A 16,695-nucleotide genomic window follows, 5' to 3' on the forward strand; every position below is an offset into this window, starting at 1 on the left:
GATATGGAGTGGCTATGTTCATTAGTGTGCCATGTAATGGACTGGCACCCAGTCCAGGTTTGGTTTGGATCTTTCATCAAATTCTGTGAAGATTGTTTAATTCATGGAGAATGGAGACAAACTGGTTCTAGAAAACAGAGTTTGCAGTGTACCCTTATCGATTCTGGCACTACATAAAGTACTCACAATCATCTGATCATCATTCTGTCATAAGACACACTCGTGCCTGCACTCATTTACAATCAGATCTGACCAGTTTTTACAGCTGCTGGTTAACCTAACATGAATGTTTTCTGGAAACAGGCCACCCTTAGAAAACCAGGGAGATAACATGCCAAATCCACAAAGACTGAGCTGGGAAGTAAACCACAATGTTTGAGGCTGTAAGCCGGTAGGTTTAATCAGTCTCACGCAATTCTATCTTATGTTTAAAATGTGATTTGAATGAGTTCATAAAAACAAAACACTGCAATTTCTTATTTAGCATAACTGTCACATCATTCTTGTTTGGAACCCATCTATTTTTCTTCTACTACAATCTGGATATGAATATTCAATTACTATGGATATAATAAAAACCCAGAGAAATATTAATTTCTTTCTCCCTCTTAGCCCACTGTTGTCAAACATTTATTTTTGATAAGTCAATTCAATAGTATCCTCCCGTCACAAGGTGTGGAGCAATCCTGGACAGAATGTTAGTCCAATACTATGCCTGCAACAACATGAACACTCCTCATCAGTATAATCTATAAATCCATTGACAAAATGTATTTTCATTCAGCTTCTTCTCCATAAACATTCACCGTTCACACACTCATTCAGACAAGTAATCTGATAAACATAACACTGCTAATTCAGAAGCAAAAATGATCTAATAAAAATATATAAAAGAAAATGATCCAATTTCATAAATAAAGTTACAGAGAAAATAACATTTGTGCCTCTCTCATCAAGAACAAAATCAAAATATTTTGATATCTATAGAGTATATAAAGCTGAATATGTGCCCTGCCCAGGGTTTGTTTCCTGCTTTGCCCCCTGTGTTGGCTGGAATTGGCTCCAGCGGACCCCTGTGACCCTGTAGTTAGGATATAGCGGGTTGGATAAAGGATGGATGGATGTGTTTTTGTAAGCAAAATCACATCGATCCACCTATCTCCTCCAAATTTTGCACAGATTCCCCATTTGTACAGGGAAGACCATGGGCTATGTTTTCTTCTAAAACTTTTCCCCTAGGAAACTTTTAGTGACCTCATCTGTGGTTTATTAGGGAGGTGTCCCAGAATGCATTTTTGGACTTGGCACAGGTATGCAAAGTTCTTCCCCGTGGTAGGTTTAGACAGTGAACTTTTGGTTTAGAGCTAACATTTTTACCCCTGGGGAATTTATTTAGTGGCATCACTTGTACTTGATTCCATCACTAGAAGTACTGGGTACCCCTGCTATTTAATAACAAATACAAAACCTGCTTAGGCCAGTTCAGGGTCACAGGAACCAAAGCCTATTATGGCACTAATGGGTTAAGGTAGGAGCCAAATTTGGACTAATCATCCATTCATTGGTGGGAAAATTGGTATATTAGACCAAATAAACAGGGGAGGGCTGTGTATATGAACACCACCAAAAAGCAAAACAAACTCAACAAAACATTGCTTTTCTGTCCCACTGGGTCTTGCTAAATACTGGCCCATTTCCTAACTGACTAGTTAAGTTGCATCACTGACATTTCTGTTTCACTACAGCACCAAATTAGCCTCTCTCTCATGTCCTGATCTTTCTCTTTCTCTCTGACGTACTGATCTCCTTTCCCCTTCTGTAGCTCTTTACTCTCCTGCCAAGTGACCTTTGCTCCAGATATTCTTCTAATTTGGGACATGGATGATTATACATACTTACATTTTACCCTCTTACAGACTGAACACTACTTTTTCCTCACCATTACAATACAAGAAATAATCAATTTTTTCTTAATAATGTGAAACAGGTAAATGTAGAGAAAAGAAAAATAGCTGGCTGTCTGTCCCTGAACAGACAAACATGTATTGTATTCATAGTGATTGCATTAGAAAGAGAAACAGATTAAGATTTTCAAAATGTCTTAATTAGAATAAACTGGTGAATTATTTCAGAACAGAACCCAGGTGGGGACAAAATGTAGATTTTCCAGTTCTGCAGAACTTTTTTAGAGTGACTTAACACTCTGAGTGAACAGCTTCACGTGTTGCTTTCTGCTTGTTCTTCACTTTCCAACACCTAAAAAGAAATATCAGTAGAATTAATTATCTTAGAGTTTAAAAAGGAAAAAATAAATTTCAGCTGCAGTTTTACATTTTAACCCCCTATAACTCGCCCTTGAGTGTACCCTTATGGTGCAATGGGTGGCATTGCCACCTCAGAATGATTTGACTCTGGATCAGTTTTTCTATGTGGAACTTCTCTTCATGATTGCACAGTTCACAGTCTAGAGGTCACATTTAGGTTAATTAGCAATGTGTGTGACTGCACCCAGTGATAACTGGAGACTCCCTCACTTTGGCTAGGAGTGGTCACTTTTTTTTTACTGTGTTTCAATTCCTTTAATGAAAGAGTAGGTTTGGTGATCCACTGAACTCCTCACTCCTTGTTTTAACTATGTCAAACTCTCATTCTCTTGCTGCTCTAATTCCATGTAGTTGGATACATAATCACATAGCCAAGGTTAGCTAATCAAATGCTAAAAATTGAGAAGACTGTAAATAGTTGTTCTTGTTACTGCTTCAATAGAATATACAAATTTTCTCCTGTATAACAGGCAATAGAAATATCTTAGTACAATGAACAGCACAGCTTATTTTACAAAGTTCCTGAAACAAGAATACAACTAAATAGGGCTCTTTTGGAGTTGCATAGTAATTCAACCCCATTGATATATTTTTTAAATTAAAACAGAACTATTGATAGCATGATAAAAATAATACACAAGGACATTTATTTAGTTCAGCAAATGAACTTAGCTAAAACATGATGAAATAAAACTGTCCTAAATTTTGTGTGTTTGTTTAAATTATATTCCAGTTTAAAGGGAACCTTTTTGAAACAGCTGTTTTACTCAGACATGTTAATATTACCTTATTTAAGCCATTTTTAAAATTTAACTCATGTTGTCAATGGACATTCTTACTACCAAAATCCTGCTGATACTGCTTATGATAATTTACCTAGAGCTTTGGTGATTTTAGCTCTCACCTACAGGTAATTCACTGAAGCGTGTACCATATGACACACACCTCCATTGCGCATGAACATTTTTTGGAACTGAATGCCACATTCACTGACTGACCATTGTGAAAGATGCCCGGGCACAGACAGACACCGAGACAGCCAGATGTCCACAAAAACACATATTTTCTTTTCAGCGCACACAACACCAATACACAAACCACCAGCAAACTCAGTCCTTTACTTTTCTTCTGCTGCCTCCACTCCCTGTCTCACAAGCTCCATCCTCTTCCACCCGACTCCAGCTCCCTGAGTGGAGTGAAGCAGCCTCTTTTATACCACACCTGGATGTACTCCAGATGTTACTCAATCAAGTTTCCAGCAGCACTTCCGGGTGTGGCGGAAGTGCTGCATTGGAATCCAGTACCTCTTATGGCAGCACTCCCGGGTGTGCTGCAGACCATGGCTCTGGAATTGTCCAGACGCCCCCTGGTGGTGGCCATGGACCCCAACAGGCTTGAGTTCCAAAATCCCATACCCGTGGCTCTGATGCAACCCAGGGTGTCTGTCCCTTCATGTCCCCGGGAATGGCTTGCCCTTTTCTCAGTATCCTGCTCTTCCAGGCTTCCCGACAAGGCACGATCCTTGGCCATGCATCACACCATATTAGCAATAATTATGTAAGGAGTGTATTGTACAACCATTTTTAGTGTTTGAATTTCCCTTCCATAGAGAAACAAGAACTTTTCTCCCAGTTGCAGTGAGATTATGGAGAGAAGAAGTAATGTGTGTAACAATTACACAGGTTGATTTTATTACATTAAATTATTAGAACAATTTTGAAATTAAAGAACAGCTTGCACTAAACTCCATCCCATTTTCTTGTAATGTTCTATTATCATTTAAATAATAAGAACTGTGTGAGTGTGCTTTGAATGTAGACGGCAGCAGTGCTTCTATGCTTGAACACCAGAAATCTAAAATATGATGAAAATCAAATAGAAATGCGACATTTTACCATGTTAATTCTTCCAGGTAATCTGTTAAGCTATATTATTAGTAAACACTAAAAAGAAATGCACTGCATCTGTTCAACACATGACCATCTTCCTTTGAAGAAGCTGCTGTCACCCCCACTTCACTAGAAAATGCTAACTATTTGTTAGGGTGCAAACTGTTGTATTGTTCCACAGAACTGTCTCATTTTGTATTAAGTGTTTTGAAATAACAATAATCCATCCATCCATCCATTTTCCAACCCGCTGAATCCGAACACAGGGTCACGGGGGTCTGCTGGAGCCAATCCCAGCCAACACAGGGCACAAGGCAGGAACCAATCCTGGGCAGGGTGCCAACCCACCGCAGAATAACAATAATATAATCATAAAATAAACATCTGAAAATAATAAAATAGAATATAAAGCATGTACATTACTTTTTGTTAATCTTGTTAAGAACAAGGCAATAATGCTTGAGCAATACTATTAGCCTTTACTGTTCTATTTATTGAGTCATCCCCGCTTATTAGGCAACTCTCTTAAAACGGATTAATATTAGCCCAACCTAAGAGGATGCCTAAGAATGATGAATTTATTAATCATAATTTAATTTTTTTTGTAGAAAAACCAGCAGAGAAAACACCAAAAAAGCAAGAAGCAGAGCACACGTATGAGGCTCCAACAAACCCCATATCAGAATTTGTAGAGATAATTATATCACCATAAAATGATTATAATCTACAACAAACCTGTTTGTCCTTCAGCATTTGTTTAATACGATTCTTAACGTTAAGGTTTATTTTGCTGTTCAGAAAACAGAGTTTGAATATGAAAAAGAATTCCAATTTAAAGAAACTACACGATTGTTCATCACAGGAGTGCACCATGACTTGCTAAGATTATGTAAATGAAGTCTCCAACTGAACATTACCAGAAAAATCATGTAGTGTGACAGGGTCTTAATTTGACATCCTCAAGTAATCGGATCAGTACCAGCAGTTGCCAAGTTTGACATCACCTCCGACTAGAAATCAACTAATGTGGGCACCTGCTTTAGAAGTCAAATTATTCACTGAGTCTGAAACTAGTTTGAAAAAAAAAACCTGCCATCACCTAGAATCCCCAGAACAGAGTCTGAGAAACACTAATACTAATCCATTATTGAGTTTGTGGTATTAGAGCTTATGCTGGCAGCATCAGGTGTAAGACAAATGAATTGGCTCTGAGGATGGAACCTTATTTCTGTGTAGAACGCATGTACAATTCCCCATTCTGGACCAGTTTATAGTTGTCAGTCAGTTTAGCAGAATATTTTAGAGAAAGGAAAGCAGATGTTGAAATGTTTATCCTATTTTTCTAATTGAATAACTAAATTAAGTATATAAAAAAAAACCCTTTATATAAGATGAAGAAAATAATGTGGCCAATAGGCAGCTTTAACAGAATTTTTCATATTTAATAGCAAGTGAATGGTCAATGAGACAATGAAGTGAATTTGGAACAGTAAAGGAGAAATAAAATAAACAGAAAAGGAAATATTATATAATATGATATCATATAAGAGAGGACACCTAAGAATTATGAATTCTGTCATGATAATTTATTTTGTTTTTGTAGAGAAATAGGCAGGGAAAACACCAAAATAGGCAAGAAGTGGAGCCCACAGATGGGACTCTGGCAAACCTCACAGCTGCATGTATAGAGATATGGTCACTATAAAATGATTATAATATACAACAAACCTGTTTGTCCTTCAGCATTTGTGTAATAAGATTCTTAGCTTTAAATTTTATTGTGTTGTTCAGAAAATTGAGTTTTGAATATGACAAAGAATGCCAAGTTAAATCTTAGAACACAAGACAAGTAACAAATGAGAGGAAACAATTCAATCCAGGTAGCTAATTACTAAGACATCCCAAAATCTCATCCAAGTAAGCTTTAGATGTTTTCAAAGATCCTGCTTCATCTAAGATGTGGGAATTATGGTTCCAAATTCCATGATTCTATGTGTGACCCTAAGTGCTTCCTGGCTTCCACTTAAAATACACTTCCCTGTAATTTTCTCACTAATTGATTGAAAGAATTCTAATTAACCAAACAAGTCATTGACTTTGAAAACTTCATGAATTTAATTAGGCTCCTTCAGCCTTCTCTGCTCAGGATTAAAAAGGTTTATTTTCCTTAGACCAGGAGCCTCATGCATAACGCCGTGCGAAGAATTCACACTATAACATGGCGTATGGACAAAAGCGGAAATGTGGCTACTCACAAAAAAATCTAGACGCATAAATCTGTGCGAACGCCAACTTCCGCGTTCTTTCGCTACATAAATCCCAGTCAGTGTGAAAAGTAACGTACATGCACATGCCTGCTCTCCCACCCAGTCTCCTCCCAGAATTACGCCTCTTTGAATATGCAAATCAATATAAATAGCCCTTAAGCGACGGGGAGGTTGCGGTTAATAGAAAAATTTCAGCGAATACCAAGTGGAGGCAAGGAAAAATGTACTTTTGTTGGTTTAAACAGTGGTATAAACAACAAAAGGAAGTTGATCGAGTGACATAGAGTGTCGGAGAAACTCGAAAGCTCAAGTTCACAAAGTCGCACAGTGCCCGAAATAAAAAAGAAGTTGTCTGATATCAAAGGCGAGTCGTAGCCCACCTCTGAGTGTCATATGAAAGCTTATTAGGGTACAGAGAAAAAAAAATAGGCACACAGTTGAAAAAAAGCACGAAATGTCAACTTTAATCTCTAAATTTCCACTTTAATGATGTAGTATATTTTGTCATTAAAGTAGAACATCATAAACTTCATCTTAAAATCATTTAATTTACTAGTTTCTCAAATCCCATCGTAACTAAAATAGCATATTAAATGCTTTGTTTTATATTTGATCTTCTATGTGCTCTGTGTGTGTGAATCACTACGTGTTTCATAAACGGGCTTTCTCTTCCTCCGACAGGACACAGAATCCATTACATTTGTGATATTACAGCTCTCTGAATAATTAAAATACGGAGATGTATACTTGATATCATTTTCATGATGATAGGAGTTAAAGCATGTTATTAAACATTGGATCACGGTGGCGCAGTGATTATTCATGCCTCCCGCAAGATGCTTGCTGCGTCGTGTGCGACCTTCGATGAAATCATTTATTGTAGCAGTACTGTCTCTTTCAAACGTACTAACCCCCAATTCCTGTCCTTACTTTTCTTTCTGTAAATACCCAATTGCCACACAATCAGCTCTGTAATAGACATTAAGCCATGTGTAAGCTTAGAATGCCGATTCTTCAAAACATTTAAGGAACACTGAAATATTTTTGTAGTACATGTTAAATTATTCTATCCATCCAGTGTCACACCAGTCCCAGCAAGAATACAGCGTGAGGCAGGAACAACCCGTGAACGGAGCACCAGCTCCTTGCTTGTGCTGCGGCAACGTGTTCCGCACATGTTTATTTATTAACAATATAGCTTTTTTAAATGAAGTTAAAGTTTTATCTGTATAATATAATAAACATATTTTTCTGCATTTCATCTTAAAAATGATATCGTCATCATATGTAAATACGTGCTTTATGAAGTGGCTCAGGTTGTTCAATATTATAACTGTATTGCAAGTTTACAGTGAGGTAATTGTATTGATAAGTACAAACAGTTCTACAAATAGAACTTGATGGACTGATTGAGTGCGTTTATAGTTCTTGGGATGAAACTGTTTCTGAACCGCGAGGAAAGGCTCTGAAGCGTTTGCCGTATGAGAGCAGTTCAATAGACAGCATGGCTGAGGCAGCGTGTGTTTGATGCTGTATACCGATAATTCTCTTTCCGATCAGCTGCTGTACAGCTGTGATTCCACACTCAGATATAGTGATATATATACTCCAAGAGGTGCAGTGAGAGTAATATGGAAAAAGGTGATCCGCTGTGGCAACCCCTAACGGGAGCAGCTGAAAGGAGAAGAAGAAAGTGCAGTGAGAGTAACAACACTAAAGGAGCTATTGTATTTAGAATAGTTTGACCATTCTGTGGACCATTATATTGTTACAGGTTAATTACAATCAGATGCATTAAACTAATAAACAATATGCAGTTAATTTCAGTGTATTTATAAAGCCATGTCAGGGATGTGGATCTAAAAAAGAAAGGGAAACCACACTGGAACAGTAGCACTGCTTTGATACTGGGTGCCGCCAGTCTGCAAAACCGAGCAGAGTACTTACGTACGCCAGGGTTGGAGCTACTGTGGAAATGTGCGTGGCTTTACGCCAAGTTTAGGTTTTATATATTGTGATTTGAACGTGGAAACGTTCATACGCAACTTTTTTGTACGTACACACCGTTTATACATGAGACCCTTTCTTTCTAGCTCAGGGAATGTATTTAGTTTTTCTTCTCTGCTAAGCATATAGAGGTGCTAGGTATTCACTGCTGTTGATTCTGTGTGTAACAATCTAAATCTATATCCTGTGGCATTCCCTCAACAACTCTTAATCCCCATGCTTGCCACAAGTACTTGCATTCTAAAAACAAGAATCCATAGGCTCCCTTTTCTCAGGCTGTTCCTTTATAGGTGTGTTCGCATAAAATGCCCAAAGCATCTATTGCGAAAGCCCACATCTGTCTGTCTGTGTGAAACTGTGACACACTTATTCTTCAAGGAAATGTGTCAAGACAGTTCAATTTTCGTTAAGATGCCTTGAACAGATCACATTGCACACCTTCCATCCATCCATCCATTATCCAACCCGCTATATCCTAACTACAGGGTCACGGGGGTCTGCTGGAGTCAATCCCAGCCAACACAGGGCGCAAGGCAGGAAACAAACCCTGGGCAGGGCGCCAGCCCACCGCAGTATTGCACACCTTTTAAATTTTCAGAATCTTTCATTGAAAAGCATTGGCGAATTTTCAAGCTTGTCTATCTTAAAACAGAAACGTTCTTTACAAATTATTTTACTATTTCAATTTTAACTTGAAACCGATTACAACAACTTGTACTGTATATTCTCTAAATATTCCTCTTTTTCCCAATCCAGGTGGTTTGTTGTGTGGTGGGAGCAGCAACATGCTTTCAGTGCATGTTCCCATTGTGAAGCTACTGTTACTGGCTGCTTGCACACGGAGTGGTGATCTTCCATCAGCAAGTTGAGATGGGCACAAATGGGGAAGCTTCATCCACAGGTTGTTTCTGCTTTATAAAGTCTTTCCAGCCACTTGAGTGCAAACACAAGAGAAGCAGTGCACCAGCATCCCACTCCTCTGGATGCTTTAAGTTGTACCAGGTAAGTGTGAGATATTGATGTAATCAGTTAGGAGGTAGAGGTCACTGTGAGGAGAAGTGAGGAGGAGGTTGAAACAAAAAGAAGAGGACAATAAAGGAAGAGGAAAAGTAAACAATATTGTGTGGTACATTTATTTCAGCTATATAACATTTTGGTGGTGAGCATGGTGACTTTTAGACTCTCACTACCTTCCGCATTTCTCAAAACTCTGAGTGAGCCTGCAATACCATTCAATTTCTGGATTATTATGTTTGAGAACTATGTCCTATCTCTTATTGATATGCTGGATAAATGTAAACACGCACTGCTGATTCATTGCCTAGAGACTGAAGCTCAGCGTATTTTCTACACTCTTGCTGTTACTGATGATTCATTCGCTGCTACCCTTGTTGCACTAAAAGATTTTTTTATTCCAAAAGTGAACACTGTGGTTGAAAGAAGTAAGTTTTGCCAAACAGCATAGAAGCCCGGTGAATCTATTTTGCAATATGTTGCCGCATTGTATCGCAAGCTCATTGTTAATTGTGATTTTGGTGCACTAGCGGATGACCTGCTCAGAGACCAAATCATGCAGAAAACAAATATGCCTCGCATTTGACAGCAATAACTGCTAGAGACAGCCCTTACAATACAAAAAGTGATTGCTATTGCTGGGCAAACTGAATGTGCTGTGGATGAAGCTAAAGCCATGGCAGCTAATACTGAATCATCTGTTAATGTTGTTATACATACACATTCACAAGATACAGGGAGAGCGAGGCAGGAACCTGCATTTAATGTACGAGCACCGCAAAACAAACAGTAGCAGCAGCAAAAAATATGCTATTGCTGTGGGTCTCAAATGCATCTGGCTAATAACCTCAAATGTCCAGCAAAAGCAGTAAGATGCAGATAGTGTGATAAATTTGGACATTTTACTAAAGTATGTCATGGTGCAACATCAATTTGTGCTGTACAAGATGTTACTGTGCCTGACCTTACTGTTCTCTAGCATTGAAGACACTACAACTGCACAATGGGGTCTCTGGTACACAATGTTCAAGCAAGCTGCTCGCAGACAACCAGTTCAAACAGATTTACTTGTGTGAACTGGCTCAGCAGTTTCAATTCTGCCAGAAGAATTCTAGCTTCAGTATTTTAGCAATGTACAGTTTACCCATTTCAAAAGGATCACTCCAAGTTCAGTCAGCCTTACCAAATAATCACTCAGACAGGCCCTGCCACATACCTTTTGTCAGATTGCAAGACCTGGAATGCAGTTCACCTTGCATCAGATATTCCAACGCATTTCAGTCTGACTTCAGGCACATATTCAAATGATTCATATCTGCCAACCCATCCCTTACAGTCAACTATTTCTAAACCTGTTTGAGTTTCTTCAAATACATGGAGAGAGAGATCGCGACAGGCTCCGGTGTGGGCAACAGACTATGTGAGATAAAGGTTTACAACATATGGACGCTACACTTGAAAAGTGAACAAGTTATAAGGGATCTAATAATTGAATTTTTCTCGTTATATTAATGTTGAAAATTACAGACTAGAGTTACCCCTGTTTTAAAAAGGGAAGAAAAAAAAAGTTACGGCATGTCTATACAGTATATGCCCTTTTCTTGTAATGCTTAATTACTATTGATGATTTTTCAACTTTTCCTGCAAAATGGGGTATATGTGGGATATTGATGTAATCAGTCAAGAGGTAGAAGTCACTGTGAGGAGAGGTGAAGAGGAGGTGGAAAGAAAAAGAAGAGGGCAATAAAGGGAGAGGAAAAACTAACAATATTGTGTGGTACATTTATTGCAGCTATGTAACAGTAAGCTATATGATTTTAATATTCATAAAAGTATAAAATACATGTTAAAGAAAACATTATCTAGCTATGAACTACCCAGTGGCGTGTAAGCCACTGTGCATGGTGCAAATAAGTATTTACTCAGTATTTACCTCACACCAAAACAACCTCACATTCCAGTATCTGCAGTTTATACTGACTCACTACTTCACTGATAATGTAATTTACAAGGGTGACCAGACATCCTGGTGAAAGCAATAGTCATGATTCCAGGCTATGTGTCCTGATAAATAACTGAAGAATATTAAAATACCACAATTTTAACAGGCTGTAAATCTAATAAAACATGGTTCTGCTGACACAAGCATCCTCACACTATATTTAGAATATATTTAAGAAACTCCAAGTGGCCCAAAATCCCATAACCCATGCCATGTAATATATGAATAATAAACTCTGATGGGGAAAACTTCACTAAGAATTTAAGTTGAATTTGAACAGCATCGTGAGGGCCACAAAGAAACAGATCGAAATAGACAGCACTACCATTTATTTGTTTACACTTCAAGCACGGTGTGGGCTCCTATGTGTTTATTTTGTTTATTTCCCCCCCATGTGTTCCCATCCCTCTCTAAAGATGATGAGATAAAGCAGCCAATAAACAAACAAAGATGCACTTTATGTGTGGGCATACATGCTACAGATGTAGCCCAGGCTGGGACTTTCAAAATCTGGGCATCTTATAAATTACCAATAGAATGCCACATTCACCTAATATCCACATTGGTCAGTGGCTGCAATAAAGTTTGTCTTTCATTTCTGTTTTTTTTCCGAACATTTGTCATAACTGAATAGCTTTTCAGTCCCATTTCATGAAGATCATTACGGCCAGACATGCCGAAGCCAAGAAGGCATTACAAAAAGTTTTAATTTGTTCATTTAGGTTATGTCAATTGGCACTTGCAACTTGCCAATGAGTGTGAAAATGGTGTGTGGGGGTGTTTATATGCAAGTGTGAGTGACAGTGGTCTTGTGATGGACAAAGGGCCTGCCAAAGTCTATTTTCAGCCCCTGGCCACTACAGCCCTTGGACTGATGAAGTTCTAAAACCAACCTACTGAACTCAGTTGATTGAAGGCTATATTGCCTGCACACCTCAATGTTACACCATGTGTATACATTTTCTGACTTGTTAGTTACTGTGTCATCCACCAGATTTTAAACATTAACTGTGTTCTAAAACATCCATAAATCTTTAAAGGCAGGCTGAATTAATATAAGTATTTCTGTTTTCATTAATATGCTGTCATTTTCTTCGTCATGACTCCTTTAAACAAATAGCTTTGACAAAAAAATGTGATTGATTCATTCATTTTATGTACTTTATGTAGTGGCTTTGGTTTGACTGAATTTGTTTTGAAAAATTACAGGCCTCAGTCAGTAATGGCCACACTTCTCACATGCTGCTACCATTTGGTTGAAAAAATTCAGCTATGACCTGAAGCTAATTAATGTTAACAGTGTTCATTTTTAAGTAGTCTCCTAACATTTTCTCAGCACTAGGTCATACATTAAAACTTGTGCTTTTCAGCTTTTCTTGTTTGTTTCAACATTTTGATTTTTGCCAAGCCTGGGTATGTTAATTACTTACCCTAATGAGTGCCAAACTTTTCTCCACATACTCCACTTGAGTCACTAATTCAAATCTGCATTTCAATCAGAGCTGCTGTCACACTTGATGGAATGTCTAATTATTGATAATTACACTACAGTGTGTTGTACCAACAGTTTACTAGGACATATTAGACATTAGACATATTAAAAATGCAGCCACCCTCAATTCTCAACATGAAAACATTAAAGTAAACAAATCAGAAATTGTATTTACTCTCTCTGTAGTACAGTACTAGGGTGTTGTACCGTGTTAGCCATTATGAATGTAGAGAAAAGCCAAGCAAAATTACACCTTTTGTTGGCTAACTAAAAAGATTACAATATGCAAGCTTTCGAGGCAACTCAGGCCCCTTCTTCAGGCAAGATGTAATACAGAAACTGGAGTTCCCTATGTTTATATACACACTCTAGGACAAGAAACAACATTGGTAAATATTTAAATGAGATACTCTCTCGAACTTTTGTAATTATTGACTGGTGGTGAGTCAGCCCTTCAAGCACTGTTTGTTTTAATGGCTGCTAGCTTGACTCATAATAGTGTACTAACAGGACACATATGTGCATTTCTGTGTACAAAGAGCAACACATCCCAGATTTTGCTTTTAGAGTCTGAATAACATTTAGTGAAACAAATACAACTGCAACAAAGCACTATAGTTGAGCTACACAGTATGAGGAGCAGATACTGACTTAATTTCAATGAAGAAATACAGTTTAACAATGAAAGATGTTAGGGGTGGATCAAACAAATCAATCATGTCAAAATTAAAATTAAAGTTGAAATATTAAAAATTATGACCTAAATGTAAGTATATTCATTATTTGCTCCATAACTCTGTATCTGAATAAGCAATTTTAGAAAATGGATTAATGGACAGACATCTGACTGGAAAACTAATAGTAATATCTGTATGTCAATGAAGGCAATTAAGAATTGATAAGATTATTGCTGGAAAAACATATTGTGATGTGTGGGTTACAGATGTGCACAAGAGAGAAGGAAGGGAGTCCAGGTGCCCCCAAAAAAGAAAAAAAGCAGCTTTATTGTTGTCAAGACAGGAATATTATCAGAGCATTTATTTAAATGGGAGCAGTCACAGAAAGCATGCAGTGGCGTTGACTTCACCCTGCACGACCTCCCTTTTTCTGATTAAAAGAACAGATTGCCTTCTTTGTAGATAAGACAGAAAACACAACCACATCAGCGGCCAGTTTTAAATGCTCCCTGCATCAACCAGCGAATGATAGATGTGTTAGGCGGGAATCCTACGAATTTGTAGTTGTATGGACAGCAGTCCCTGCCTATGTTAACCAAGGGTCAGTGCACAATGCAGTTGGGGGGTTTTCAGGGTCTCAAAAATCTCACCCCCAGCTTTGTTCACATAGGTGTCAACAAAGTGACATTCAAAACTGGGCTCGGCTAGACGCAAGAGAACGTCAGTGTTGACATGCGCTGAACCGGGGTGATGGCAAACATCAAAATCAAAAGGCTGCAAGCTAATAAACCACCTAGTAAGTCGAGAAATCATATCCTTATGCATGTAGAGCCACTGGAGTGGGGCATGACCATGGTAAACCGTCTACCCCACAAGTGAAAGTGGAGCACCTCCACTGCAAACTTGATTGCCAAACATTCTTTCTTGATGGTCAAGTAATTAGGCTCCTTGGGAAGCAAGTTCAGGCTCAGAAACATGATGGGATGTTCCTCCTCACTGAAACTCTGAGAAAGTAGAGTTCCCAAACCAAACGCAGTCGCATCAGACTGTAGAATGAACTCCTTAGAAAAGTCCAGATTCTGCAGAGCTGGGAAAGAAGCCAAAGCAGACTTTACATCAGATAAGGACTTTTCACAATCATCAGTTCAGACAATGCTGCAGTTCTTTCTGCCCTTCATCAGGTTATTGAGAGGGGATGGCTCTATGTGCAAAATTAGGAATGAACTTCCAGTAAAAACCAGCGAGTCTGAGGAAAGCACTAACCTGTTTCTACGTTTCCAGACATGGATACGCAAGCATCTCACCTACCTTGTCCAACTGAGGTTTAATCAAACTGTTTCCCATAGAGTGCCCCAAATAATATGTTTCTGACACACCCAATTAACACTTCTTAGGGTTAGTTGTTAACCCAATCATCCTCAAACTGTCAAGAACCATGTGTAGGTGGTGGAGATGCGACTGCCAACCATTATTGAAAATGACTACGTCATTGTGATATGCTCCAGTGTAGGTGGAATGGGGTCACAGAATCTGATCCGTCCATCAATGGTGCCCCATGGAGACCAAATAAGAGTCTGGTGAATTCAAACAACCCATCCAGGATGGTGAATGTGGTCTTCTCTGGATTCCTCCGGCGGAACCTGCCAGTAACCCTTCGTGAGATCATGGATGGAAATGTACAAGGCTTGCCTGAGCTTCTCCAGCAGTCATCAATGTGCGGCATTGGGTACACATCAAATTTGAAATCTTACTCCTCAGATCGGGCTAAGCTAACTGAGACCTTAAAGTTACCCTTTTCCAAGAATTTGGCCTGAGAGCAGCAGACCTCGGCCAAGCTGCTCTCCAAAGACTAAGCAGGTGGGTGAAAACACTCTCTAGCCAGATGTGCAGACTGGTCACAGCGAAGACATCTGAAGTCAGTCCCGGCTACAGAATTTCCCCGATGGTGTCTTCTGTGTGGGGCACAGGTCAGATGGTCCTCCCCAGCTGCATGGGGACATGCCGGAATACAGGAGTTTCAGTCAGACAAGGGTAGCCCCTCTGCCTCTGCCTTTCTTGGGCTCTTTCCAATCTGTGGGGCAGATCCAAAAGAGTTTTGACATTGCTCTGAATCATGTAGAGGTTGTTGTTTATCCCAGACAACACGGCATCAATAGCAAGCTTTTTCACAATATGCTTGAAGGGCATACCCACCCAGCCTCCCCTGTCCCAGTTCATCAATGTGGCTGTGAATTTAAAACAGAATAGGAAACACTCCTGGTTGTCCGAAGGAGCCATCTTCAAAAGCACATCTCTGGGATGGATAAGGGCAGGAGCACCTACAGTGGCCTCATCTGGCTCTGGTGGTAAAGGAATGTTTGCGCCTGTTGGGGATCCATTTGTGAAAGACCTCAGTCCTGATACCACTTTTTATTGGTGTCAAGACAGAAATATTTCACAGCATTCATCCAAACGGGAGCTTGAATTTCAGCACACACAAACACAGCAAGCATGCAGCGGCGTTGACGTTACCCTGCATAAGCTGCCTTCTTCTGATAGCCTTCTTTGGGGGTAAGAAAGATAATCCACAGACAGCCAGGTCAGTGACTGGTTTTAAATGCTCCCCTCATGAACGAGCGGGCGACAGATGCATTAAGTGGGGAGCCTGCAAACTTGCAGTTGCACTGGCAGTGGAAGTGGATAAACCAGTCTCTGCCTGCGTTAATCAAGGGTTGGGACAAAGTGTAGTTGGTGCGTTGTTGGCATCTCAAAAATCTCACAATACAGTACCTGCTGTGTAAGCAGCTGCATGGTATATGGGTGTTGGACATACTGAAGTTGATAAATGTGAAATACAGTATGAGGAAAAAAGAAATATGATTCAATATATTATTTTATATCCATTTTATTTGTATAGCTCAAAGTGCTCATACTCAAAGTGCTTAAAATTTTCAAAAGGGTACAACAGAAAAAGATTGCATAAATATCACTGCATACAAACAAATATCAAATGTTAAACACCAAAAAATAGATACATACATGGA

The 16,695-nt window shown here is 39.0% G+C and overlaps 2 protein-coding genes across 4 annotated transcripts in view; both read right to left on the minus strand.

Moving 5' to 3' along the window:
• trappc11 (trafficking protein particle complex subunit 11) overlaps positions 1-16,695 on the minus strand; it is a 973,608-nt gene that overhangs the window by 655,710 nt on the left and 301,203 nt on the right. The window lies entirely within an intron of this gene.
• The window catches only part of LOC114652669 (solute carrier family 22 member 5-like), a 134,503-nt gene continuing 118,963 nt past the window's right edge, over positions 1,156-16,695 (minus strand). The window contains exon 11 of the mRNA XM_051928451.1: positions 1,156-2,256. Within this exon, the coding sequence (XP_051784411.1) occupies positions 2,196-2,256 (61 nt within the window). The 3' untranslated portion in view covers positions 1,156-2,195. The remainder of the gene's footprint in view (positions 2,257-16,695) is intronic.

Source organism: Erpetoichthys calabaricus, chromosome 5, assembly GCF_900747795.2.
Source record: "Erpetoichthys calabaricus chromosome 5, fErpCal1.3, whole genome shotgun sequence".
Classification (NCBI taxonomy): Eukaryota; Metazoa; Chordata; class Cladistia; order Polypteriformes; family Polypteridae; genus Erpetoichthys; species Erpetoichthys calabaricus.